This window comes from Neophocaena asiaeorientalis, unplaced genomic scaffold (genome assembly GCF_003031525.2).
Source record: "Neophocaena asiaeorientalis asiaeorientalis breed wild unplaced genomic scaffold, Neophocaena_asiaeorientalis_V1.1 scaffold9, whole genome shotgun sequence".
Classification (NCBI taxonomy): domain Eukaryota; kingdom Metazoa; phylum Chordata; class Mammalia; order Artiodactyla; family Phocoenidae; genus Neophocaena; species Neophocaena asiaeorientalis.
The window spans coordinates 197,896-224,296 of record NW_020171825.1 but is presented as its reverse complement, the minus strand read 5'-3'; the positions used below and the strand labels follow the sequence as shown (position 1 = coordinate 224,296).

Sequence of the window (26,401 nt, the reverse complement as noted above, 5' to 3'; positions counted from 1 at the left end):
ATCCACTTCCTTATTTTGTGATCAATATTGATACATCATGAATCAACGATTTCAATGTAAAAGTCGAGAATAGCTATTAAAATAGTCCAGGTATCTAATTCTTTATTTTTCTCAGATTACAACACCCATTCTCAAGATATTTTTGGCATTGACAATGCATTTGGTGTGCAAAACCAGATCTCTGCAAGCCTGGCAAGTCTCCTTCCTAGAATTTTTATGAATGGGGTAGCTACTGCTTGGTGGGGTGCTGACCTTCCAGCTTAGTGGGTTTCAAAACCAATGTCTCCAGGTTCAATATGGCTCCCGCCACATGTGGTAGGAGGCGTTCAGCCATTGTGATTCCTCACGGCCTCTCTTCTCTAACTTCTCCTCTCACTCCGGAAAAAGCCAGATTCACCTGAGCTAACATATTTGCTATGTTTAAGTTTGACACCTTTAACCACAGATAATTAACTTGGTTTTCTTCCATTTAACCATAATGCATTTCAATGAAATTCAATAAATGACTGAAGCAGTGTGTTCCCCAGCATCATTATTTCCTCCAATTTTGTTGTGACACAACCCCTCTGTGCAACACACAAGGGTTCTCATTCTCTCTACTGAAGGGAGAGGCTAGGTTAGCATGATTCAGGCTGCTGAAGGTTATGGTGTATTTTCTCAAGAGGGTGGCTTTACCATCTTAGAATGGGTCTTCTTGATTGAGAATTTCTATCTCTGTAGCTTCCAATCCTGTTTTGCATTCTTTCCAACTCTGCATATAGTCCTGCACCCACCCTATCCACCTTTCCTTTTTCATTTCCATTTCTCTTCTAAAGTTTCCTCTTATTATTTTCTTTTCCTTTTTATATAGCTTAAAGATAGCCCTTTAACTGAAATGTCACCTTTAATCTTATTTCTTTCTCTACTGTGAACTTTATTAATAATTTCTATTTTTAACATTATTTTCAAGGATACAGTAGAAGCACAGCAGGAATCTGGTCAACACCTTATCATCTTGTGGTTTTCTTTTCCTTTTTACCATTTATAATCACACTCTCCTAAGCTGTCTTGCAGGCTGTAGTTAGAAACAATTTCATTTTTCATATAGGTCAACAAAAAGTCAAGTGTAATCAGAGCAATGTAAAATGGGAAATGCTCACCACAGATGCACTTTTAAATGAATTCTATAAAATCAAGTTATTTAATTTACACTCTGGAATGCCCATTTTTGTCAGCAAAATACAACTATTTTCTGAAAGCTGCTGCTACAGAAGCAAAATCAAGAGATTGCTGTGTTAATGTAAGCACTTCAAAGGTAACAAAAAGACTATACACAATGAATGCTTAATTACATTTTCTCTCAGTATTCCCATCACAGGGCTTTCCTTTGAAACAATAATAAAGGCGAAAACACTGAAAAAAAAAAAAAGTCTTTCAACTGGTTGTCTTTATCGTTCTTATCCCCAAATCATTGGCAAAAGTGGGGGAAAAGATAGATTTCATAAGCATTTGGCAAAACTGCAATCAGTCAGGACAGAAATACAGAATATATACCTGGCGAATGAGAGAGACATTCTACAGGAACAGTAGATAATGGTTATAAATATGCATCTGCTATACACTTAAGCCTGATTTTTACTGTGGGCTGACAAACTGGTGGCCCCAGGGGGCGATGGAATGGCCTGCTGTTTCTTATTCCAGAACAAACTGCAGCCGGGCATTGTTTGTTTTTTTCTGCTTGGCACATGCCTGTTTGTCCCTGAGAAGACTAAATCAGGAGCTCCCCAAGTTGTGTGGCACCACCGGCCTGCGTGGATAAAAATCAAATCAGAGCTTGTATATTTATGTGGACTTTTAAAAATTTTTTTCCAATTTGGGTTAAAATCTTTTGTAGTATTTTACAAAAAAATTAAAAACTGATACATTTAACAAAAATGCTCTTTTAAAGCTAAATCCAAGCCTAAAGACAGACTTATGGAATAGAGATTTTAACTTCTAAATGTTCAGTTTTGAAGGTTATGCGATGCATATGTAACACAGGCTTATCACCTTCACACACATTTGTATGTTGGTCCACAAACCATCTCCAGCTGTTTTACTGCCAATATTTTAAGAATTTCAGATCAGGTTGACCTGCAATGATTGGGAAGCAAATGTTTATCATGTGCTTCGATCACACTGCAAGCAACAGCATGCCCTCGTGCCTCTTATCACTTGTATCATTAGGTCTTGAATCACAGCTTTTATCTGTGTGTTTGTGTTTACCAGTCCAACTTCTGTACTAGTTTAGGCTCAGAGAGGACAGAGATTAAGCCCTTTCCCACTATGGCCTTATACATAGGTTAGTACTTATACAGAGTAGTTGAGACTCAGTAAAACTGTGCTGAATCGAATTAGGCTAACTTGATAGAGCTCATAATAGTGACTGACAGTCTGAGGACATACAGGATAATAAAGCAATTGTCGATAATGTTTAAGCAAAATCTCCAGTGACCTGGGGAAGTGACTTCAGTCCCTAGACTTTTTGGGTAGTACAGAAGTAACACTTGCAGTTTTGAAAATTTAATTATAGTGTTTTCTTTCACTGAATTAATTACTTCTCATTTAAAAAAATTATAAATTAGAAAATCTGAATTGACCTCTTTGCTTTGTAGATGAAACCAACTACACATCTCAAAGTTTTAAAAATGTCACATAAATCTGGATGAGAAAAATTGATTTGTTTTGTTTAAATAATGCATTTCATCCAACTTATACTATATATAAACAGTAAGTTGAGACGGGTTAAAGATCTAAAGATGAAAGGCAAAAATTTAAAATAATTATAAGAAGATAGGGGAGAATATTTTTATTACTTCAGGGTGGGAAAGAATTTCTTAAACATGAGTCCAAATTAAATGTTGACCGTAAGTGAAAAACTGATAGTTCTGACCACATCAAAATATAACGTCAAAAGCCATCACAGACAAATTGGAATAATAAAATATTCCCTGAGAGAGGATATTTGCGACATATATAGTAGTTAATGGATAATATCCAGAATCTATGCAGTACTACAACAACGAATTTAAGAAAGACAAACTAGCTTTTAGGAAAAGAGAGAAAGCACATGGTTGGGTGAGTCAAGAAGTCAAAGTAGTCAAAGAAGACAGCCAATAAACATACTAAGAGGTGCTCCCTTATTAATAACCATGGAAACCCCCAAAACGCAAGTTAAGGCAAAGAGATATCACCATTCAACTCACAAGACTGTCAAAATCTTAAGAGTCTAACAATATCCAGTATACATGAGAATGTAAGAACACAGGAATTCTCAACCACTGCATGTGGGACTGTAAATTAGTGCAGTTTGCCTGTAGAACGGGGGTCTGCAAATTAAAGTTCCAGATAGCAAATACGTTAGGTTTTGAGGGCCAAGAGGCAACACTAAGGATATTGCGTATGGACCTACACAACCATTTAAAATGCACAAACTGGGCTTCCCTGGTGGTGCAGTGGTTAAGAATCTGCCTGCCACTGCAGGAGACACGGGTTCGAGCCCTGGTCTGGGAAGATCCCACATGCCGCGGAGCAACTAAGCCCATGTGCCACAACTACTGAGCCTGTGCTCCAGAGCCTCCGAACTACCACTGCTGAGCCCATGTGCCACAACTGCTGAGCCCACGCTCTGCAGTTACTGAAGCCCCCGTGCCTAGAGCCTGTGCTCTGCAACGAGAAGCCACTGCAATGAAGACCCAACACAGCCAAAAATAAATAAAAATAAATTAAAAAAAATAAAATGCACAAACCATTCTTAGCTCCCAAGCTGTAGAAATAAAGCCTGTGGACCAGGTTTGGTGTGTGGGTTTGCAGACCTGTGCAATGGAGCCATTTGGGCAGCATCCAGGATCCTGGATTCTATGGATACTTTCTGGCATATACCCTAAAGAAACTCACACAACTGGACACAAAGTACGAACACATTAGTTGCAACAGTATAAGAGCAAAACATTGGAAAACAACCTAAACATCTACCAGGGAGGGAACTGAGAAGCAAACATGGCATATTCAGTCCATGGACTACTATATGACTCTATATACTAATGACTGAATTAGCTCTATGTGTATTAAGATGAAAAGATTTCAAAAACAATACTTGGTCAAAAACTCCACTGAGAACACATGTAGAGTTTGATACTATTTATTCTGAAAATTGCTACTCCTAATGATTTGTAAGGAGGGAAACACATGGTGAAAGGTAAGTTGGCCTCAGCATGGAGTAGGGTCATAACAGCAAGAGAAGTGCGCACACCAGGCATCTCCCATCTCCCCCACGGATGGCCATCAGTGCACTGGAGCAGTACTCTCAAGCTGAAAAAGAATACTGATCTTAAAAGCTAAGGGTATAAAATGTCTGTAGATGATAACCTTAAATTAAAAGCATCCTATATTTTTAATGGATACATATGTGTGTGGGAAACTACTGTAATCCATTGATTTTAAGGTGACGTCTATCTTCACACTTTAACAAGCTGAAGTTGGGAGGCACCTTACAATCTATGTGTATAGTTTAACTGTTGTTTTTTTTGTTAATGTTACACAAAATGTGAGTCTTTTCAGAGTTGATAGTATGCTAAATTTAGTAAAATATGATTTAAAAACTGGAAGACAGATTCGTATCCAATTCATCATAGTCATTGTCTGGGAGAAGGGGCGTGGGGAAAGATGAAAAGAGAGACGGACTTGGGCATAAATGATACTTTAAACTGATCAATAATACTTTACTTCTATAAATTAGAAACATCTGAAATAACAATAACATTTTAGCATTTATTAATATATAGCTTGAAATGCTCATATTATCTTATTTAAACTTGAAGGAACTCAGTGTTGGTGAGAGTTACGACCATCCTCTTACACCATGGCTAAAACATCCTCAAAAATACAAGTTCACCTCATATGTACATGGCAACCTTGGAAACTAGGTGTGTTGGGCCTTATTATTCTCACTTTCAGATATAACACAACACAGAGATCAGAGAAGTTGTCTGATTCTCCCAAAGTCACATCTAGTGACCAGCAGAGAGAGATCCTGAATCCAGGTTTTTGGACTTCAAGTCTGTAGTCTTGTACTCTACCATATTTACCAGACTGCCCTCATTGACATGTAGACTTTTCAATTCTCAATTGCTTTACAGATTTGAAAAAATTATGATCAAAAGAACGATTTCAATTGTCAGTTTTAGAACTACTTTTTGAAAATCACAATGAAAAAAATTACTGTACAATGAGTGTTTTGGGCAGACACTTAAATCAGTAGAATGAAGGTGTGTAATTAGATATGGGTTTTCAAGCTGTGCTCTGTAGATTCCTAAAGGCTCAAGTGAATCTCAGCAGTCCTTGCAAGTGCTTCAGTGTTCCAAAATCAATGCCATGTTTTTGGCCTAATAAGGAAAATTCAGAATGCCCAAGAAGTCTATTACCAGATTTAATATTTTATTTCATTATATTAGTGATCCCTGTAGAAATCCACTTGAAAAAAAATTACTTTGCTAAATAATTTACTAGGCTAGATCATTTTTCTTCCTGCTTACATACTGTGTTAGTCTCTGACTTAAGAATCAAATCTTTAAGTGTGAAAAATCTGCAGTGGGGAGAGCAGAAGATTATATTGTTTTAACAGAACAACAGTTAGACATTATTCCCATACGTAGATGATTTCAACCATCTATCCTGCATTTAACCCATGATCAATAGTCTCCAACTTAAACACATAGTAGGTGCTTAATAAACATTAGTTGAGTTCATGAATAAATGAATGAATGAATGAATAAATGAACGACACAGATTAGAGGTCCTGTCAGGGAGGATGCAAAGACCTTAGGGCCAAGTGCCTGCCAACACCAGTGCAGCCAGATTCGTCTTTAGAAGCCAGACCTCCATTCCCACTGCTCAGTGTTCTTTCCTTTTGTGAATATTTTAAAAGTCACCCCATGTAAAAAATGCCAAAACTATTTCTACGTGATTCCACTATTTGAGCCCAGGACCTTCCGCCACATAACAATGTATCCTCATACACCTTTTGATGGACGTGTTATCGTTTTGAAGGTCTCTGCCTATAGCAAATGCGACCTCTAGTTTAATGCATGTAGTTTCTCCAGCACTTATTTGATTCATAGACATTTAGATTTGGAAGGGACCTTAGAGGCTGTATGTAATTTGTTTTATCTTAGTGACTTGGGCAGAGGTTTGATTTGCTGCAGACATTTTCAGTGACAATGACAAGCTTCAGAATCTAGGGAAGCAGCAACAAATAGTTGCAAGACCCCGGGCTTTGAGACCAGGCAGACTTGGGAATGTTCTGGCTCTAACATTTACACTCTTTGTGACACTGGGCAAATTAACTCCTCAGTTTCATCATCTGTAATGTGGGAATGTGACCTACCTTTGTTGTTCCAGATATTAGGAATAAAATTATAAAGAATTTTGCCACCCAATAAAGAGTAGCGGTTGTTTTTATTTCCTGTGTTCCTGATGAAGGGTAACATTCTGGGTCCTTACCTTGGAACTCTTAGCATAATATTAGAGATTAAATTTGGTTCTTAAATATGTACAAATTTATTATATGGAGATGTACATTTGTCATTAGAAAGACCTAAGGATTACATCCCTTAGTATGTCATAGGCCACATTTCATAACTTTTTCCTTTCTTTTTAATAGAAATACATCGAAGAGAAAAGTGTGTGTGACAGAGGAAAATTTTTCCTGGATTTTGGTATTCAGTTTTTATCACGCTTTTTACAATATTTGCAGCCATGTGTTTTATTTTTCCCCATGTGTTTCTTTTAGTCATACAAAATGTAGTAACACTGAGCTAGTTTCTAATTAACTGACTGCACCCTGAGGTCTCCAGCTTCTGTTTTCAGTTTCATTACATCTGTGAAGAGGATGCAGTGAAACTGAAGAGAGTGTCTCTCTATGATAAAAAAAAAATAATAATGTAGTTCTGGTTTGATCCTTAGATTGCTGAGGGTGTGAATGCTTAGAGATGGATAAGTCAGTACATGGATGTGGGATTTCCATTTTGTTTTATCTTGTTTTCCCTCATGTAAACCACTTGACCTTGATGGAGACAACTTCTTACTTAGATCTGAAATCTAGTTCCTCAAGTAGTTTTTTGACTCATATACATTTAGAATGGAAGGGACCTCATCCAACGGGACTACTCTACCTTGGTTCTTTGGTTCTGATTCTGAAATTGACAATAGGCCAAAAATCTGTTAATGTTCATCCCATTATGAATTGTAAGACATAATTGAAAAGAAATGCTAAACTCACCAGAGTGGCGAAGAGGTGATACAGAATGAAATAGATGGCGACCACTGGTGCCCACATGTGTCCCACAGCATTTAGCGTTTGGTCCATGACGTCAACCCATCCTTCCTGGGTAAGGATCTGGAACATGGACATAAATGCCTACAGAGGAAAAGAATGGAAGTATTAAACACTAGCCTTGGGCTTACATGCAACTTAGAATTAGTATATGGTGTTGAGGACTTTGATTTCAGTATTATTGATTCAGCAGGGAAAGAACAGCCTTCATTCGACAGATAGGAAAGGGCTAAGAACAAAGATTCTAAAAGCCTGATATCTAGCTATTCAATGTGGAAAACTAAAATAATTACTCTGAATTAAAATTAGCTTTGTTGGTGGTAAATACTGCTGATCAAATCAGAACAAAATTCAGGAACCTTTGCTTATTGCCTTTCTTGTTTTTCCCTTTTAGCAAGTTCACTATTTAACTAACATTTCCAACGGATTGCTGTATTTTTTTTTTTTTGCTGTTAAGCACAACTTATTTTTACAGTGAATTACAGTTGATTGTCTAAAGGCAAATGAGAATAACAACATTAATTTTACTTTTATAGTATCCATCTATCAAATTATTTCAGTTATATTAAAAACATGAGACTTTAAAAAAGAAATTTTTCTAAATGATATGGCCATGCTAAGCAACTTAATAAAGATGATCACATTTTTCATGATTTTTTAAAAAAATTTTCAAGACAGAGTCAAGACCATGGAAGAAACCCCAAGATCAAAAATAAAATAAAATAATTAAAACTAGAGCATTCCAACAAAAGCCAGCCTAGCTAAAAGACTCATTCTCTCTCTGCAAAGATCTTTGGTTTGTTTCATTCTTACATGTTTTTCTCATTAAATATATATATCCATCATTGACTCATGTATCTTGTACACATCAGTGGTCAATAAATGTTTCTTAATGAGAACCTATGATGATGTTGGGGAAAGTTGACAACTGGAATCTAGTGACTCTAAAAAAATCTTTACAGACTTTAGTAAAATGGAAGACATAAATTGAATTCTCAGGTATTGGGATTCCAAGAAATAAGGTCCAGGCTAATACAAAGATGGACTGAGCCCAAGATAAAAGCTCTGTTACACTGATAGTATCTTAGAGGCAAAATGGATCCTAAAGATAACCTACCCTGACCCATTCTTTTTGAAGATAAGGAAAAAGAGGCTTAAAGATGGATGATTATCCCAAAGTCACTCTATTAATTTGTGGCACTAACAGAAGTAGCACCAGGCATTATGATTCCAAAGCAAGTACTTTTCCAAGTATTGCTTCCTGTGTTCAGTGAAGTCTGGAATCTACTACTTCCCAGGCCTCACTGCGCAGTAAGCTCTCTTAGCAGTTTTCTTTACTAGGGATAAGTAAATTAACTTCTTTTTACAAGTGCGATGTTCAATGCTCAGCACATAATAGGCCTGTTTGAACAAAGGAACAATGCATTGTTAAATGAATCTTGAACTAGGAGATAAGTTTTTTCTCTTACCCTTTGTCCATGTGTGAAACACTTAACCTCTCCTTGAGTTCATTTTTCTATAATATCATCATCCTACAAAGTGTTTCATTAATGAAAGTATGAAGTATATTGTTACTGATACTTGAACACGGCATCAACAAGGACAGTATAATACTTTCCTCGACAGGGTGCCAAAGAGAACACTAGCTTTAACTCATCCTAAAAATGCTTCAGAGAATTTTTCAACACATCGTTTAACCTCATAAGTATGCCAGAACCTATCACTGAGGGCAATTATTTTTCCCCGTGTTTTTTTTCTATTGAATATTTATTATATCTGAATGCAAGCAACACAAGTTCCAAAGATGATTCACATAAAAATATCAGATCTTCTTCAACAGAGCTGTCACCAGCGTGAAAGTGTGTGGACATCCAAGAGACTCTACAGTAAAAGGGGGAAGAGTCAAAATACCTACCAGGATGTTTTGAAAAACATCCTGTTTTGAAAAAAAAAGGAATTTTTCTGGACATGGCTTTCTTTCCCCAAAAGTGACAGGAAAGCTTGTGATTAAGTCCAACAGATTTATTCTTGGTACCTAGAGGCCAAAAATTCAGGTGTACCTTTCCGCTGCCTTGGGCAGAAACCAACTTAATGTGTTTTCATCTACGGCATTAGCTTTCACGAATACTCAGCTATTATGCATCCAGTAAATGCTTGGGAACAGGAAGCTAGGGGTTTATAACCTGTTGCTGTGAGATAAGCAATGTGACCAAGAACATCGGGTTATCCTCTACTCTTTCCAGAGTTTCAAAAGAAAAAACGTCTCACTTCTGCCCAGCTCAGCCCCCTGAAAGTGCATACATACTATGAGATGCTGTGAATTATATCTGAGAGCAAAGCTTTCTGTTACAACGTGATTGGTGTTTATAGTCACTTACACGAATAAACCAGTGAAAGGTAGGGCCATGAAATACTTCTTCTATTACAGGCTGAAAAATAAGTTGTGTCCTGCACGAGGGGTACTTTATCAGTTTTGTTGAGATTTTATCTGGAAATTTAAATCCCAGTGACAGTCTGTTTGAGATGTGAATCAAATACACTTACTGACTTATATTGTCTTCAGGATCCGCGTTCCTTGAAGAACCTGTTTACATTATTTATTTGGACATGGATTATCAGTGGTTCCTGAAGACCTGATGTGTTGGGGACTGAGATGAGGAAGACATGGCTTCTTAAGAAATTTATAATAGGAGTGGAAGAAAAAGATGAACATGACCAACTCTAAGAAATGGAAGAACGAAAAATACGGCGCATTAAGAGAAATATGGCAAAGCTATAAGAAGCAAGTTGGAAGGACAGATATATTCCTCTTGGGTGAGTCAAGAATAGTTTGTAGAAAATGATAGCAACTGACTTTCATGAGGAAGACGAGTAGAATTTAAATGGTGGAGAAGGGGGTCATGAACAAAGGCCTGGAGGAAGTTGTTTCTTTTCTCCAAGCTCCCTGTTCATGTGTTATGCCATTTCCTATCCTGTTGACCTTTACTTTCCCCATATTGATTTCAGCCAGCTCTTTATAAATTAAGAAAATTAATCTTATATCTGCCATATATTTTTCCCTATCTTTTAACAGTACTTTTTTACAAAAATAAATTTTAAATTTCTATGTGGTTTAATTTGCCATTCCTTTTATTTAAGGTGTTTATATTTTGCTTAAAAAGACTTCTCTCACTGCAAGATTAGATATAAATGTACCTATAAGTTTCCTTATTTTATTATGCTTAACATTTGAACCAGAAATCACTGTTTAAATCAGTTTAAATATGGAATTTATTTTGGTATAAGAAATAAGACAGAAATCAATCTTATTTTTCTTTTCAATAGGTGATCAGTTGATTAAGCTCAATATAATTTTAAAAATCTGTCTTTTCTTCACTAATTTGAAAAATCCCTGGTATCATACATTGAATACTCATATACTTTCAATTCTATTTCTAAACTTTCTATTCTTTTCCATCTATTTATTTCATCTCCAAATTGCCTAATCTTTGTACATTTTAATAAGTGGTAGAGTTACTAGCCCCTCCTCCTTAAGCTTTTGTTTTCAGAATTCTTTTATTTTTATATGTTAATTGCCCCAAAATATCCTCTTGTTTTATTCACTGGAATCACACGAATCTAAGAAAAATTGATATTATCTTCCAGTCTCAAAGAAAGGCAAGTCTTTCCACTTATCCATTTATCAAGTCTTTACTCAAGATTCTGGACAAAGGTTTCAGTTTATATAGTTTCTGTCCATTTCTTGTTAAGCTCATTCTTAATATTACTTTTCAAAAATTTAATCAAGGTGATACCATATGATTAAAAATGTTACATAGGGCTTCCCTGGTGGCGCAGTGGTTGAGAGTCCGCCTGCCGATGCAGGGGACACGGGTTCATGCCCCGGTCCGGGAAGATCCCACATGCCGCGGAGCGGCTGAGCCCGTGAGCCACGGCCGCTGAGCCTGCGCGTCCAGAGCCTGTGCTCTGCAACGGGAGAGGCCACGGCAGTGAGAAGCCCGCGTACCACAAAAAAAAAAAAAAAAAGTTACACAGTAAAGAAGCCTGATGATGAGTTTCTTAACAGATAATAAGCAATGGCCATATGCTTCAGTATCTCAGTCCCACTTCCCAGAAGCCACTGCCTTTAACCACTTTTGTTTTTACTTCTGGTGGTGCTACCCACATCCCCATTCAGTATTTCTTGATTTATCTACCTTAGACAGTGACTTCTGTTCAACAATATTTACATTTTGTTTTTTAGTCATTATTGGGTCTTCCATGCTTGTCAGTACATTGATAATCAATAGATTGATAGTTGATACATTGACTATGAAAATATTGCTATGTAATACTGCTATCCTGGTAATGTTCTAGGATAATACTTCCTCCTTCAGGCCTCAATATTATGATATGTTTGGTACTAGAAGGTAAATGTTCAAGGTTAAGTGGAGGCCGTTTTCTTACTTGCCCCTAATTTCTCAGAATCTGGCCCAGTTTCATTTATTTGAATCACAGTGTTCTTACACAATTTTTAGTTTAGTTTTGTTTTGGTTGAGAGTTTCTGATTGTTTTTTTCCCTGCTTCCTCGGGAAAAGAAATATATGCTTTCCTCCTTCTACCTTAAATAGCTTCCAGATTATCACACATTTTACTTATTGTTTGGAATAAATTCCACTTTTCCTCTCCTACACATGTTCTTCTTGGAGCATTCAATTACCCAGAAACCATCTGATTCTCACTCTCAAGACATTTTCCTTGGAGTCCTCTTACTGCTGTTTCAATTTGGACTGACTACCTTCTAGACCTGCTCCACAATTGTCAGTCTTTTTTTTAAATTTTATTGACGTATGGTTGATTTACAATGTTGCGTTTAATTTCTGCTGCATGTAATACAGTTCCCTGTGCTCTACAGTAGGACCTTGTTGTTTACCCATTCTATATATAATAGTTTACATCTGCTAATCCTGAACTCCCAATCCATCCCTCCCTTACCCCTCTCCCTCTTGGCAACCACAAGTTTGTTCTCTGTATTTGTGAGTCTGTTTTTGTTTCATAGATTATATTCGTGTTGTATTTTAATTAATTAATCTTTAATTGGCGTATAATTGCTTTACAATGTTGTGTTAGTTTCTGCCGCCCAGCAAAGTGAATCAGCCATACACATATACACATCCCCTCCCTCTTGGACCTCCCTCCCCTCCGCCACCATCCCACCCAACCAGGCCATCACAGACCACCAGGCTGATCTCCCTGCGCTATACAGCAGGTTTCCACTAGCTATCTATTTTACACATGGTAGTGTATTTCTGTCAAGCCTAATCTCCCAATTCATCCCACCCTCCCTTTCCCCCACTGTGTCCACACATCTGTTCTCTATGTCTGCCTTAGAGTCCACATACAAATGATATATGGTATTTGGTTTTCGCTTATTTACTTTGCTTAGTATGATAATCTCTAGGTCCATCCATGTTGCTGCAAATGCAAAGCCTTCATTTTTAACTTTCTCATCTAGATCTTTTATTCCCTCTAATATAGTGTCAGAAAGTGATCCCAGAATCTCATGCCCATTATCAGAGTCCTGTTTCAATTCGTCAGCTAGATTTTCTTCTTTATGTTTTGCTGTCTCAGTATGAGGAGAGGGGTTTGCAGGGAGAGAAGTATTAGCTGAGGCCATGGGCAGCTATGCTTGAAATATCGGGCTTCAGAAATTTCCCCACTGTGGGTAGATTCTGGAAATCTTTAGTGCTGCCAGCCCATCAGTCACAGGTGTTCACTTCCTCTAATTCACCGGCTTCCTTCCAGCATCACTAGCCCTCCGTTGACTCCAGGTGAGGGCAAAGACGGGTTGATTCTGTTGGTCTTGTCCCCTGGGTACCAGGAGAGGACAGCTGGGTCTCTCCCATCACGCTCTCCTTGGGGCTCCTGTTCCCTCCTGGTTTCTGTTTTCTTATTTTCTCTTCATCCTTTCACTATGCTGAATTTTTGTTTATTATGGGAGATTCCTAGTTTTCAGAAATTATGATCATTTTGCTTTCACTCTCAAGCCTTCTTCCCAGCTGGGAAAATAAAAATGGTGCAACCTACAAGTTTATGTTGCCTCTGGTAAAATGGGGTGCATCAATCACATCTACACCTGTGGGAGATTCTTGATGTCTTTTCCAGGGCTCTGAACATCCCCACGGCCTGAGGCTCTCAAATTGAGGGAGATGAGAACATATTTTACGATTTGCTTTTCCAATGTAATTTCTTCTCAACTTCTGGAAAACAGGCTTCAGGCATGAGCCTAGAGTGTTCTTCCTCTCCCTCTGATTCTCTCTCTCTCTCTTCCTCCCTCCATCTTTCCTACTAGCTGCTATTCAAAGATAATGGTATGAAATTGTGGCCTTTTCTTTGTGTGGTTACTGCTGGTATAATGTTTTCCAGGCTGATAATTAATTGTTTTATTTGTTTCTGTAGGTTTTCGGGACAGAAGGTCTGTGATTTTTGCTATTTTACCCCCAAAGCCCAATCCTACAGATGTAAATAGGGGTAAAGACTGCATTTACAAGTGCTTTTTCTTTTCTGTGTCTAATGACATAATCACATATTAATCACCCCTATGCAGGTCAGGCTCTGTTCACGCTGCAGGTGCCTGGCTGCAGCTAATTGAATCGGGGATGAGCAGTTAACCTGAGAATGGCCCAGCTGCATAGGACGTGATCTGGAACAAACAACTCTGCCCCATCAGGGTAGAACAAAATCAATCAAAAGCATCTCTAATGGACTGTCATACAGAGTGAAGGAAGTCAGAAAGAGAAAAACAAATGACATATGCTAACACACATATATGGAATCTAAAAAAAAAAAAAGGTTCTGAACAACATAGGGGCAGGATAGGAATAAAGACGCAGACATAGAGAATGGACTTGAGGACACAGGGAGGGGGAAGGGTAAGCTGGGACAACGTGAAAGAGTGGCATGGACTTATATACACTACCAAATGTAAAACAGATAGCTAATGGGAAGCAGCCGCATAGCACAGGGAGATCAGCTCGGTGCTTTGTGTCCACCTAGAGGAGTGGGCTAGGGAGGATGGGAGGGAGGGAGACACAAGAGGGACGAGATATGGGGATATATGTATACATATAGCTGATTCACTTTGTTATGAAGCAGAAACTAACATACCATTGTAAAGCAATTATACTCCAGTAAAGATGTTTAAAAAAACCTCTAACGAATTTCAAGTGGAAGCTACAGTGAAAAATCACACTGTTAGCAGTAGGACCTGGAGGTCAACGAATAAATGGAGACTGGCTATGCGTCTGGTAGGCGCAAGAAGGGGTCATGACAAAGTCAGAGTTGTAATTATAAGCACATTGATATTCCAAGGAAGGAACATCTCTGAACGAACAGAAGTAAAGTGGGAAAGAAATGCACTGACTAAAGAGACTGCAGTGATGCTCCCTGAATGGAGAAGGAAGGTATTGAAAATCATTAGCCTGATGAGTACCTCTTTCTAATCATAGTGTGATGTATTCCTTGGGTATGTGGGAGCAAAGGGAAGGGCGTGAACCAGGGTAGAAGGTGAAAGCCATAAGACCAGAGTGTGAGGAAGTGAGCTGTTCCAGGGATGACGCAGGAGAAAACACATCTAAGAGCAGAGAACAAGGTCTTGGATCACTGAAGGGTCTAAGCACCTCACTGTAGGGCCACTCAACTCACCACCAGCCCTTCTCAGGATCTTTTGCTGGTTTCTCCTCAATTTCTGAATCTCTAAATGTTGCAGAGCCTCGGGGCTTGGTCCTCAGATCTCTTTCTTGTCTCTTAACACTCACTAACTGGTTGATCTCATCCATTATAATCCCTTTAAATACGGTCTACATAGTGATGACACCCACATCTGTATATCCAGCCCTACGTCCAGAATCAACTCCATATCTACACTTGGGTGTCTATCTAACAGGGATCTCAAACATTAGATGTCCCAAATCAAAGTCTTCATGCCCTGCTCCCTAAACCTGTTCCTCCTACACTTCTTCCCATCTTGGAAAATGACAAATCCATTCGTCAAGTTACTCAGGCCAATGACCTCATAGACATCTCTCTGGTCCTTCTCCTTTCCTCACATCCTACGTCCAATCTGCCAGGAAACCCTGCTAAAGCCACCCTTGGCTCAGGTCTCAGTTCCACATTTATCCCCAATATTCCTTAATATTCCTACCAAAGCATCTAATATTGTAGTTTCCCTCTTAGTGGCCTTACATTTTGGTGCTGTACTTTCCTGCCATAAACTGAGATTGGGAGACTTGAATAAAAATAAGATCTTCAAAATGGGGAGAACAAGTATTTTTGCAGCTTCTCTTCTGTTCCAGTTAGCACCCCTTAAACATTGATCCCAGGTGGGGTGAACAGCATCCTTGGGACCATGCTTCCACCAGGGCCGCCGAGGGCCCACACCATAGAGTTGGCTGGTTCCTCAATGACAGGACATCCTTCTCTCTCTCTCAAGGCCCCATTTCAGATGCCAAATCTCTTTCTGATAGATCTTCTTAGAGTTAGGTGAAAGCAAAGCAAGGGTATTCTCCTATGTTGAAATAACAGGCTGAAAGTTCTTGTCTAGACCTTGTAAAGTAGTTCTTAGCCTTTAAAAAATATATATCATGGATGCTCTTTGATAACTTGATGACCCAAAGCATGTTTTGGTTTTTAGTATGTGTGGATATCAATTTAGGTTAAGGAAATTACATATTTTAAAAAGTAGGTGAGTAAACATCTAGGTTTTCGTTAATAGAGAGAGAGCAGAATATGCAGTATGGTTCTACTTGTAATATACATATCTAGATATGTTTTGTGTGCATAAAAATGCTTGAAAGCCTATACAATAAACTTGGAACTCTGAGGACTGGAATGGGAAGGACTGAGGAACTAGGGAAGGGGGTAAATATTCTTTTTTTTGAACTTTTTAAAGTAACAGCTTTGTTGAGGTATGGTTTATATACCATAAAATTCACCTTCTGAAGTAGACAATTTAGTGGTTTTGTTTTTTCACAGTTGTGCAACATCACTACTACCTACGAACTTTTTCATCATCCCCCAAAACTATGTACCCATAGCAGTCACTCCCCATCCTTCCGTCCTCCAGCCTTCAGCAACCAATAATACGCTTTCTGGCCCCATGGGTCTGTCTACTGTGAACATGTTCTATAAATGGAATCATATAATATGAGGTCAGCGTTCATCCATGCTGTAGTCTGTATCAGCACTCCGTTCCCTTTTATTGCCAAATTATGTTTCATTAGATGGATATACCACATTTTATCTACTCATCAGTTGAGGGATATTTGGGTTGTTTCCACTTTTTGGCTATTATAAAGAATGCTCCTACGAACATTCGTGTATGGGTTTTTGGTGGACATAAAAATTACCTTATACTTAATGTATGTTTTTTACTGTGTATTAAAACACATGTGAAACATGTATTTACTTTAAAAATATAGACATTAAAATTTTTTAAATGTGGTGAAGAATACAACTCAGGTCATTGACATACGACTTTCATTTTACAATATAATTTGCGTCTATCTTACCTATCTTTAGCTGGTTTCCAGAACTCTTTCACTATAAAAGATTTGCCTTCAAAATGAAATGCATTTGATAACTTATATAGTAGCTCAACCTTTTTACTGAGGGTGTCCCTGCTGTGTCTTACTACCAGTCAGCTGTAAAACAGAAGATTTGCCTTGATGGTATTCACTGAGTACAAAAGTGACACCTCCTTCAGTTTTAACTGCCTTAATTATTCACCTACTCAATCTCCTTGCTTCTTTTTTTCCCATTCAAATAGGAATAAAACATAGAGGAGTTTTATCTTCTGAAAAACCCACTGATCTCACAATCCTTTAGTATTTCGCTGTATAGTTTCATTTAAAACTTATTCAACTATTCAAAGTTCTAACAATATTTAAAATGACATCAATAACATAGCAAATTTTGGACCTACCTAATGTTGGAGTTAAATTTCTAAAAAGTACACTGGTTGGCAAAATCATGACCAACAAGATCAAGGTCTTACGGAGAATTAGGGGTTGGGAAAAACCAATAAAAATGACATTACATGCATTTAAAAACCTACAGTAAATAAAAGCTCTAAGAGTCACCACTTACCGTGGCTAAACTAAGGTGTCCATAAATACAAATATTGTGGATTTGAAATCTGGAGTAAAACCATAGTGCTGTAATGTTAAATCCATTGGCAATAGCCATTTCTTTACTTCAAATTTCTCCCTGCCTGGTTTAGATGGAATTTCATGGCCTATCAATTCAAATACACTCTTCTCAGTTCTCCAAACTCCATCTTCCTCTTTTGGCAAACTCTCAGGAAACATGCCAACTCCTAGGTGAATCTAACTCTTCATGTCTGCACCTCTCCAGCCCCTCCACTGGTTCCATATGGAGACGGGCTCCCTTCCACCCTGGCCTCCAAAGACACCTCAACACTGCCCAGCAAACCTCAGCCATGAGCTTTTCAAAACTTCTCATCTGATCTAACCTCACCCACTGCATCTCTGCCTTCACTCTCAAGAGATGCCCTTCTCAGAAAGCAGAGCCAAAGGAGAGCAGTTTAAGATAGAGGTTGAGTGAGCTGACGATAAACACCCTGGCCCTCTGTGAGCTGTAGGGCAGGGACGTAAAGAACCAAGTGTTCATCTCTGCTGTCACAGGGTCTGAGTTTGGGGTTAAATCGCTGACTGGCTTAGCGGCTCTGGGTAAAGCATGCGGCCAGCCTGACACCAATCCTCAAATGTGCCATCACATTATCACTCTCTGAAAACTGCTTTAAGAATCAAAATAAAGCGTGTGTGAATACTTTATTATAAACATTAAAGGGCTATACAGATAATAGTTGGTTTTTTGTTTGTTTTCTTGGCTGCACTGTGTGGCTTGTGGGATCTAGTTCCCTGACCAGGAATAGAACCCGTGCCCCCTGTAGTGGAAGCGTGGAGCCCTAACCACTGGACTACCAGGGAATTCCCAAATAATATTTTAAATAGTGATTTAAAAATCTGTCCCAAGGAAAAACAACTTCAATTACACTAGTTAAAAGTTCAGAATTCTTGTATAGTTCTTACGACTTGAAGTTTTTACATCATATACAGTGTGATTTCATTTTTGTAAAGCTCAAAATAATATATGATAAATTATATTTTTAAGAAGATATTTCCTTTAGATACATGAAAGTGTGACAGTGCTTTTTATGGCATCATTTTATTTCATCTTTGAACTAAGTGATTCCTAAGATATCTTCTAGCTGTAGGTGTCTACTGTTCTGTGCTCTCAATTGGTACTGGTAGTCAATTGGAAAACTTAGTTTTTAAACAATATACTATCTGGTCTATTTTCCTCGACTATACTTTCACTATAAAAACTATAGAATAAGGTTACACTAAATGTTTTGATACTGATACTATAAATTGATTTTTAGTGAGTGCTGTCAAGGATAAGAGAATTTATTGAATAAACAGTAAAAATCGTGGTGTTAGCAAGTGGACTGAAAGTAGGGGCTAAATAAAACACGAGCTGTATGTGCTCTAAGCCATCACATATACTGGAATCTTAAAACGCAATGGAAGACTGACTGAAACTTGTTGTAGGGCCTGGAGAGTTCTGAAGAGTTTAGTTACTAGTGACTTCTATGTGACAAAGTTTTTGGCTCTCTCCCTCCATATACGAGCTCTTTTGAAATTTGAGATCTGTTGAAATCAACTACCCTTGTTGTTAACAGAAGTGAAACATTAAAATATTAATTTCTCTGTAAAATGACTGTGCCTTATTCCTTGTGATTTAGAAAGAAATAAAGTTGAAACTGGTGGTTTCAATTAATTCTGTGACTGCCTTTTATGTTGGCAAGAAAGACCGAGCAGTTCTTTGCTTTTATTTTTTTTTCAAAATGAACCCACATTATTTATTTTGCTTTTTTAATTCCTAAAATATGCTTGTTGCCAAGCATTCCATTTAAATGAGTAAAAAGAGAGAGAGGGGAGAAAAGCTTGTTTACTGGTCAAATTTTAGACTACTATGGAAAAGTCTTGCTGAATCTAGACTAATGTAATTGGCCTTAAATGTCAAAATGAGCTTGAATGTAATTAGAAGCAAAGCAGAAATCAAAATGTTATGCCTATTCCAGCAGCAAATTACTTTAAGTAGAGTCTACACTTAAATATAATTTCAAGAGTAAAAGGAAAGATGGCAGAAGCTCATTTGCAAAACCTAGTGAATCTTTTTCTAGTTATGAAAGTGAATGTAGGTATATCTGATCATCTCTTTTCTTATACACGGCCGTGCTTGGGTTAACTTCTACATATAACACCATAAATGACCATGTAGACCAAACCATAGATTTGTACAGTCTCCTAGGATTCTTTCAGGGTAAGATTTAAGAACATGAGAAGAGACACTGAGCCATGACTAGCATTTATACAGTGCTTTGCAGCCCCCAAAGCAGTTCATGTCCATTATTTAGAGTAATTTCAGCAATAATCTTGTGTTAGTTACTGTACATTTTGCAGATGGGTAACTGAAATACAGAAGCCTTAAAATGACTGATCCAGGTTGGCAGGTAGCAAGCGATGTTTCTGGGTCTCTAGGCTGGAATCTGTTGATTTCAAATTCCTGCTGTCCTTTTAGATATTACAGGTAACAAGACATCTTAAGATCTAGTAATTGCTGATCTCCTTTCCTTATCTAAATTACTAAAACAAACAATGCTCTAGTCTAAATCATATTTAAAATTGTTATCTCCTTTGTCTAGCACGGTACTAAGTACATATCTGAAACTCTGTTATTATGCTCAACTGGTTAATAAAAATTACATATCTCCAGTATTTTTTATGCTTTGCTAAAATAAGCTTCACTTGTTACCATTTTTCCAAATGAAAAAGACACAACCTTTTCAATTTCATGAGAATCTAAAATTACAAACTGTCTTTTAATAATAAAAATATTTTAATAATTTAAGACTTAAACGTTAAAGTTCCTATATTAGAAACACTTATCTTAAGGAAAAAAGATTGAGATAAACTGAATGAACTTGTATTTTCCCCCTAACAATCTTTCTTGCAGAGCATGATATTTTTAGTTGCAAGGTATACTTCCCACCGATTATGTTAAAATAATTTTGAAATGCAACCATCTAGCTGACAGAACAAACAGCTGTGAAAATGAGACCTGGAGATTTATGCAAATAAGAGACTTCTGAATTAATTTTCCTCATAGAACAGACTGTCAAGTTTCTTGACGTATTTATGCCCTAATTTCTTAATTAGCGATTTTGCTAATGTCAGTCATATTAAATTTTCATAATGTAAATGATGCATTTCACTGGCAAATATGTGCTATAAAATTACAGATGAAAGTTAATATTTAACTTTGGGTGCAACAGAGATTTAGTAACATATACAAAAGAGACAGTGCTCCTAAGAACACAGATGTATGTCTTATTGTGAAATAAAACTGAGGATTTATTCAGAAAACGTTTGTAACTAAAATACCACCAGTCTACACAGGAAATTTCCCAGTGTTTTTTTACTATCCACTTGTAGAACTATGCCCAAGAACAAGGTTTTCCTATTTGGCTTCAAACAGAAAGCAGCATCAGTCAGGAAATGCTTATATTTTTGCATACTAAAAAACCCCACACTTTGGAAATGGTTTGCCTATTTTTTGCTCTCTTTTAATGGGCTTTGATTTCTTATTCCTCTTCAATCTAAGTTCACAAATAAGAAGCTTCACTGCCAATTATACTGTCTGCTCTTTTCTATTGCAAACATACATTTCAAAACCTTGCTTCTATCTTGATAGTGCTTATTTAGTACTCTAACACCTTGAAAATAAAGTTGATAGTTGTTTACCAATAAATATTTAATTGAAATGACTTGAATTTAATAAAGTTGATTTTATAAGTCATAAACTAAAATTTGTCTTATTATACAACTGAAATTAGTCTTATACAATTTGCATATCCCTGTTATATGTATACTTTCCTTCATTTAAAATTTTACCAGCTAATGTTCTTGTTATTTTAAAAAATGAGATAATTATTTTTCTTACTGATGTTTAATTATAAATTAAGCTTTTATACCTATCTGTCTACCAACTTACCTACCTATCTCCATTTTTCTAAACCAAGAAGCCATTCATTGTACAAAATTTGGAAGTACAAAAAGGCATAAAGAATAAAATAAGTTACTTATAATTCAAACGAGGTTGTATATATTTTTTAGAATTTGTTGTAGAATTTGAAAATTCTACCAGTTTGTTTTTCCCTAGGGATATACATGTACTGGAAACAAAACTGAATCCAGCTGCAAATACAGTGTTGTTTTAGGGTTCTTTGCTTGATTTTTGGTCATCACCACTTATGTCACTCATGACTAACCTCATTAAACATTCTGTAAAAATACAGTTTTGATAACTGTATAATATGCCACCATATTCAAAGTTTACTTAGACATTCTATTATGATTGGGCATTCAAGTTGTTTTAAAATTTTCACACTGATAAATAATGGTACAAAGAGCAATTTCTTTGAAGATCGATCTTTGTGTGCACTGTGGATATTTTCTTGGGGAAGACTTATAGAAATGCAGTTACTAGATCAAAGAGTAAAAATGCTTTTTAGTGTCTTGATACATAATGAAAAACTGATTCTCAGAAAAGTTACACAAACTGCAATGTGTGAGAGGCTTTTCTGTTGGCAATGAGCATTATCATTAACCAAAAACCAAAATAACGAACAAACCTTGTCCATTTGACATGTTCTTACTAATATGTATTACAAATTATGGTTGTACCGTCACATTTTCCTTTGTTTTTAAAAACTACCTATGGTGATTATTTTTGACTTGTTTGAAAATTCAAATGTATCCTTCTTCTAGGCCTAAAAAGTCCCTGACCATCTAAGATGAAAGATGGTATTTTCTTTGCTTTCTACATTTTTACACTTTAAATATCCTTGGCTCTAATTTACCAGGGAGTTATTTTGGTACATAGTATGAGAGGGCTTTGGTATCCCCAACATTACTACTAATAATTAGTTTTTTAATCATTCATTGTGATCCTTTCTTTGTCGTATGTTTTTTTAATGGATATATATGTTTGCCCATTCATCTGTATGTTAACCCTAAATCATACTCTTTTAATTATTGTAGCCATATACAGTTTCTTGTTGGTTCTCACTGCTTTTTTTTTTAATAGCATCTATAATGTGGGGAAAATACTTCCTTAACAGGGTAGTTTTGGGGATTCCATTACACATATGTAGATATCTATGTATGTATGTGTATCTCTTTCTTTCTATAAATGTCTATCTATGAAAAGTTCTTGCTATAGGGACCTCACAGGTAAAAAATACTTAAATCCAGTAATTATTACTATTAATAATAATGACCTCTGGGGAAACGTTTCTCTAGACTTAATCAGAGATAATTACGCTTCTCTAGAAACTAGTTTGTTTTTACCTGATAATCATTGTTTAATCTATTTCGGTGTATATTTGCTCTAGGAAACATGGACATCCTCATGATGAACTTTAGGGTTTGTTTTTGCTTCCACTGTAATTTTGATTTTGTTTTCCCTTTAGATTAATTCTTTTAAATTCTGCTTAAATTTATTGGACCTAGGTATAATTCTTGTTGGATACATTATAGCCTATTTGGATTAAGGCAAAATAGAATAAACATTTCTTTCCGTGTATTGCTCAATTGCCTGCAATTTAAGTCTATTATTATTTATTTAGTTGAATAATGCAGAAAATTGCATTCTTCCTCACGCTCCAAGATAGTATTCCCTTTCCTTTATTTTGTTGTACCTTTCCATAATCCTCCAATTGGTTTTACTTCCTTTTTTCAATCAACCTGAAACGACATGGCTTATCCAAAGAGACACGAAGTGTGACATTTGCCTACATTGTTAGTGGAATTCTCTTTTTGGTCATTCATATAACTATGCATGCTTTATTGTCAAATTTCTATTTTTCTTTCAGAAATGTATCCAGTACATTTCTGTTGGATTGAGGTGAGATTTTTGACCTTTGCTCACTGCCTTATTCCTGAGATTCTGAATTGAATTAATGGCACATGGAAAACTAAAATAACAACAAAAACAATACTACAGACTTAAGAATGAACTAGCTACCAGGGTTCTTTCTATATCTAGTCCCTGCCTATACTGCCTATACTGTTTTTCTCCTTTTGCATTGCACAATGTAAGATTACAGGATGCAACCCGTCCACTTCCACTTGCCTAGTACAGCTCCCTTCACCCCGACACCCCACCCCGCCCCCATCTGCACACACATGTACTCAGCTACATGCATGCTCACTCGTATGCACACATATATTTTTATCCTGTCTTGTTTCCTAGACATTAAGGTTTTAACATTGATTCATAGAGAAGATGTTCGAGAAGGCTAGAGAGAATCCTCTGTAGAGGGAGGCAGTTGTACCCAAGGGGTGGGCAGTGGGGAAAGAAAGAACCTATACATCAGTCATTAAATGGTTCTGCATTTAGTCCCAGATGTGAAATAGTGAATGATAAGCTATTTCAGATTCCAGCAGTACTCTTATTTATAATCTTTTACTTTTTGCATTTTTGTTGAAAGTTGCAAAGGGTGAGTAAAAAGAATAGTCAAAACCAGAATGGGGGTAGATTTTTAAACTTTCAGTGCAATACAGAAAACTGAATGCTTTCTGTACAGTTAATGCCCAATGATTTACTGAGGGATACTTTTATGTTGGGCTATGTGATTATTGCTAGGAATTTAGTGTTTCATGCTAAGAAGCTGAATTTCCACGTTATTTAAGAAAAACACTAGTTGCTACTGCTTGTTGATTCCCTGTTACATTGTCAGCACAATGTTAACTAGTCTGAATATACTATATCCTTTAAACTTTCTAATAATCCTCTAAGATATTTACTGTTGTTCTGTTTTTATTATATGTAACCACGAGAGACTAGTCGAAATGTCTGACTATAGATTGTATTTTTTTGTAAGCAAGACTCAACAAAGTATTTAAAATATAGTTAGCTTTTCATCAGTGAAAATATGCTCACAGAAACTCATCTTAACTGAAGGAGACACACACATATTCCTCATTAATAACTCTTACTGGTTTTTGAAGTTGGTGCAATGGAGTAGACTGATTATTAAAATAATATTTATGTAATATGGTAACTACTAGTTGGAAAACTACAAATAAGATTGAAACGGAGCAGGACCCTATTGTCCTTGCCCCCCATGTCCTCAGCCTGCCTTTTGTTTGTGGAAAAACTTTAGCCAAAGAATAAGTTTAATCAGAGAAGTGAGAAAATGCAGAAACAAAGGAAAACAGCCCAAGGAGACCAAATAATGATAGTTTAGTCATCAAGCATAGTCAAGGACACTTAGTTCCTCCTTAAGGGCTACAGATAATATTCTGGGCCATATCCTGTGAGCTGTCTTATAGAGACTGAAACCGCCACCAGGTAGAAGAAGTTAACTACACGATGACCAGGCTGTAGCCATGACATAAGCTGCCACAATTCCGAGAACAGGCCTCAAAGAAATGGGGACAAACCGACCCTGGAACTGAAGATTAACTGTACCTAAAACAATCAAGATGACACTGGTCAGAGCACCGATGACCAATGTCAAGATGACGGTCAGAGCTGACTGTGCTGTTTCTGCATGTAGCCCCTCCCTCCGCCTATAAAAATTCTTGCCCCCTGATTGTCAGTCAGGGGAGTCTGCCTTTGCACAGGAGTCCGCCTTCACCTCCCGTTGCCAGCATCCGAAATAAAGTGAACTTTCCTTTCCACCAACCTGGCCTCTTTAATGGCTTCTGAGCTGCAAACAGCCGGACCCCACTTTCAGTTGCAAGATGACTGGTAGAAAACTACCAAAATATGACAAGGTGCAAAAAAAGGTTCTCCCCCAAAGAATATGCTTCTGGGATCAGGGGTAGGAATAGAAGGATGCTTTATTCAAGAAATGTATGCATAATTCCTTGAATACTGAAGTTCAGTGGTAAATGATATCAACACACAGCCACAGGAAAAGATATGGCCATTTCTGTGTGATTCATGCTGCGTTCAAATCATCCTCCAAGAGGAAGAGCACAGGATAGTATTTTATCACTATGCCACTGATGAGTCACCACAAATATAAATTCAAATAGAAGCCAAAGAACCTCAGATGCTATAGCAGAAAGGAAAGAGTTAATTTTTCAGGTTTTATGAGGGAAGTGGTTACATTAAGCTATATATTGCATTACTTTCAAATTTAAACCGAATTGCTAGATTCTATTGCAGGGTCATGTCCAGGCACGGATGACAATTTGGCTTAAAGCCTCAGATGGGACTGACTTTATGAGACTGTGGAAGATTTGACACAATAGTGGTCACACAGACAAAATAAAAAATCACCTCCCCTACTGTCCTGAGGATGCCAGAAGTTCTGCAACTGATCGTAAATTTTTGTCTTTGGTCAATAAAGGTGAGTTTTGTGCAATGAAAAACCTCCTTAGAGAAATAACATTTTTTTCAGTGTAAACTTCGTCAAAATAGCTCTTCCACTATTCTCCAGGAAAAATAACAAAGAAAGTAAAAATCTTCAATGGCTCCCCCGTGTCACAATCGCAACCTCGGAAGACACCCAATGGTCAGGCTCCAGCCCGACACTGCAGTTCCTTTCACACTGTGATTCTCCATGTCTCTGATTTACTCACTCGGTTTTCCTTACATAGAACACTCTCATTTAATGCCATTACCCAAATCTTCCTGGGGAATCATATTTACCCCTGACGACAACTCTTCATAAAGCTCTGCAGACTTCCTTCCCTGGAAGCAATCTCTTCCTCTCTTATTAAAATGAAACGATAGTTGGAAGCACAATACATAGCACATAATAGGTTCCTGGAAATTTTAAAATACACTCCAGGATATCTTTGATATTACTTTACAACTGACTACATCTATTGGAGCACATTTCACTTTCTGGCTTGAGCTCTTTCTTATGTTTCTACTAGGGGATAAGTTGAGTTCGTCCTTATGTGC

The 26,401-nt window shown here is 37.1% G+C and overlaps 1 protein-coding gene across 1 annotated transcript in view; it reads right to left on the bottom strand.

The window, feature by feature from the left end:
* NALCN (sodium leak channel, non-selective) overlaps nt 1-26,401 on the bottom strand; it is a 273,387-nt gene that overhangs the window by 111,700 nt on the left and 135,286 nt on the right. The window contains exon 13 of the mRNA XM_024740178.1: nt 7,298-7,435. Within this exon, the coding sequence (XP_024595946.1) occupies nt 7,298-7,435 (138 nt within the window). The remainder of the gene's footprint in view (nt 1-7,297; nt 7,436-26,401) is intronic.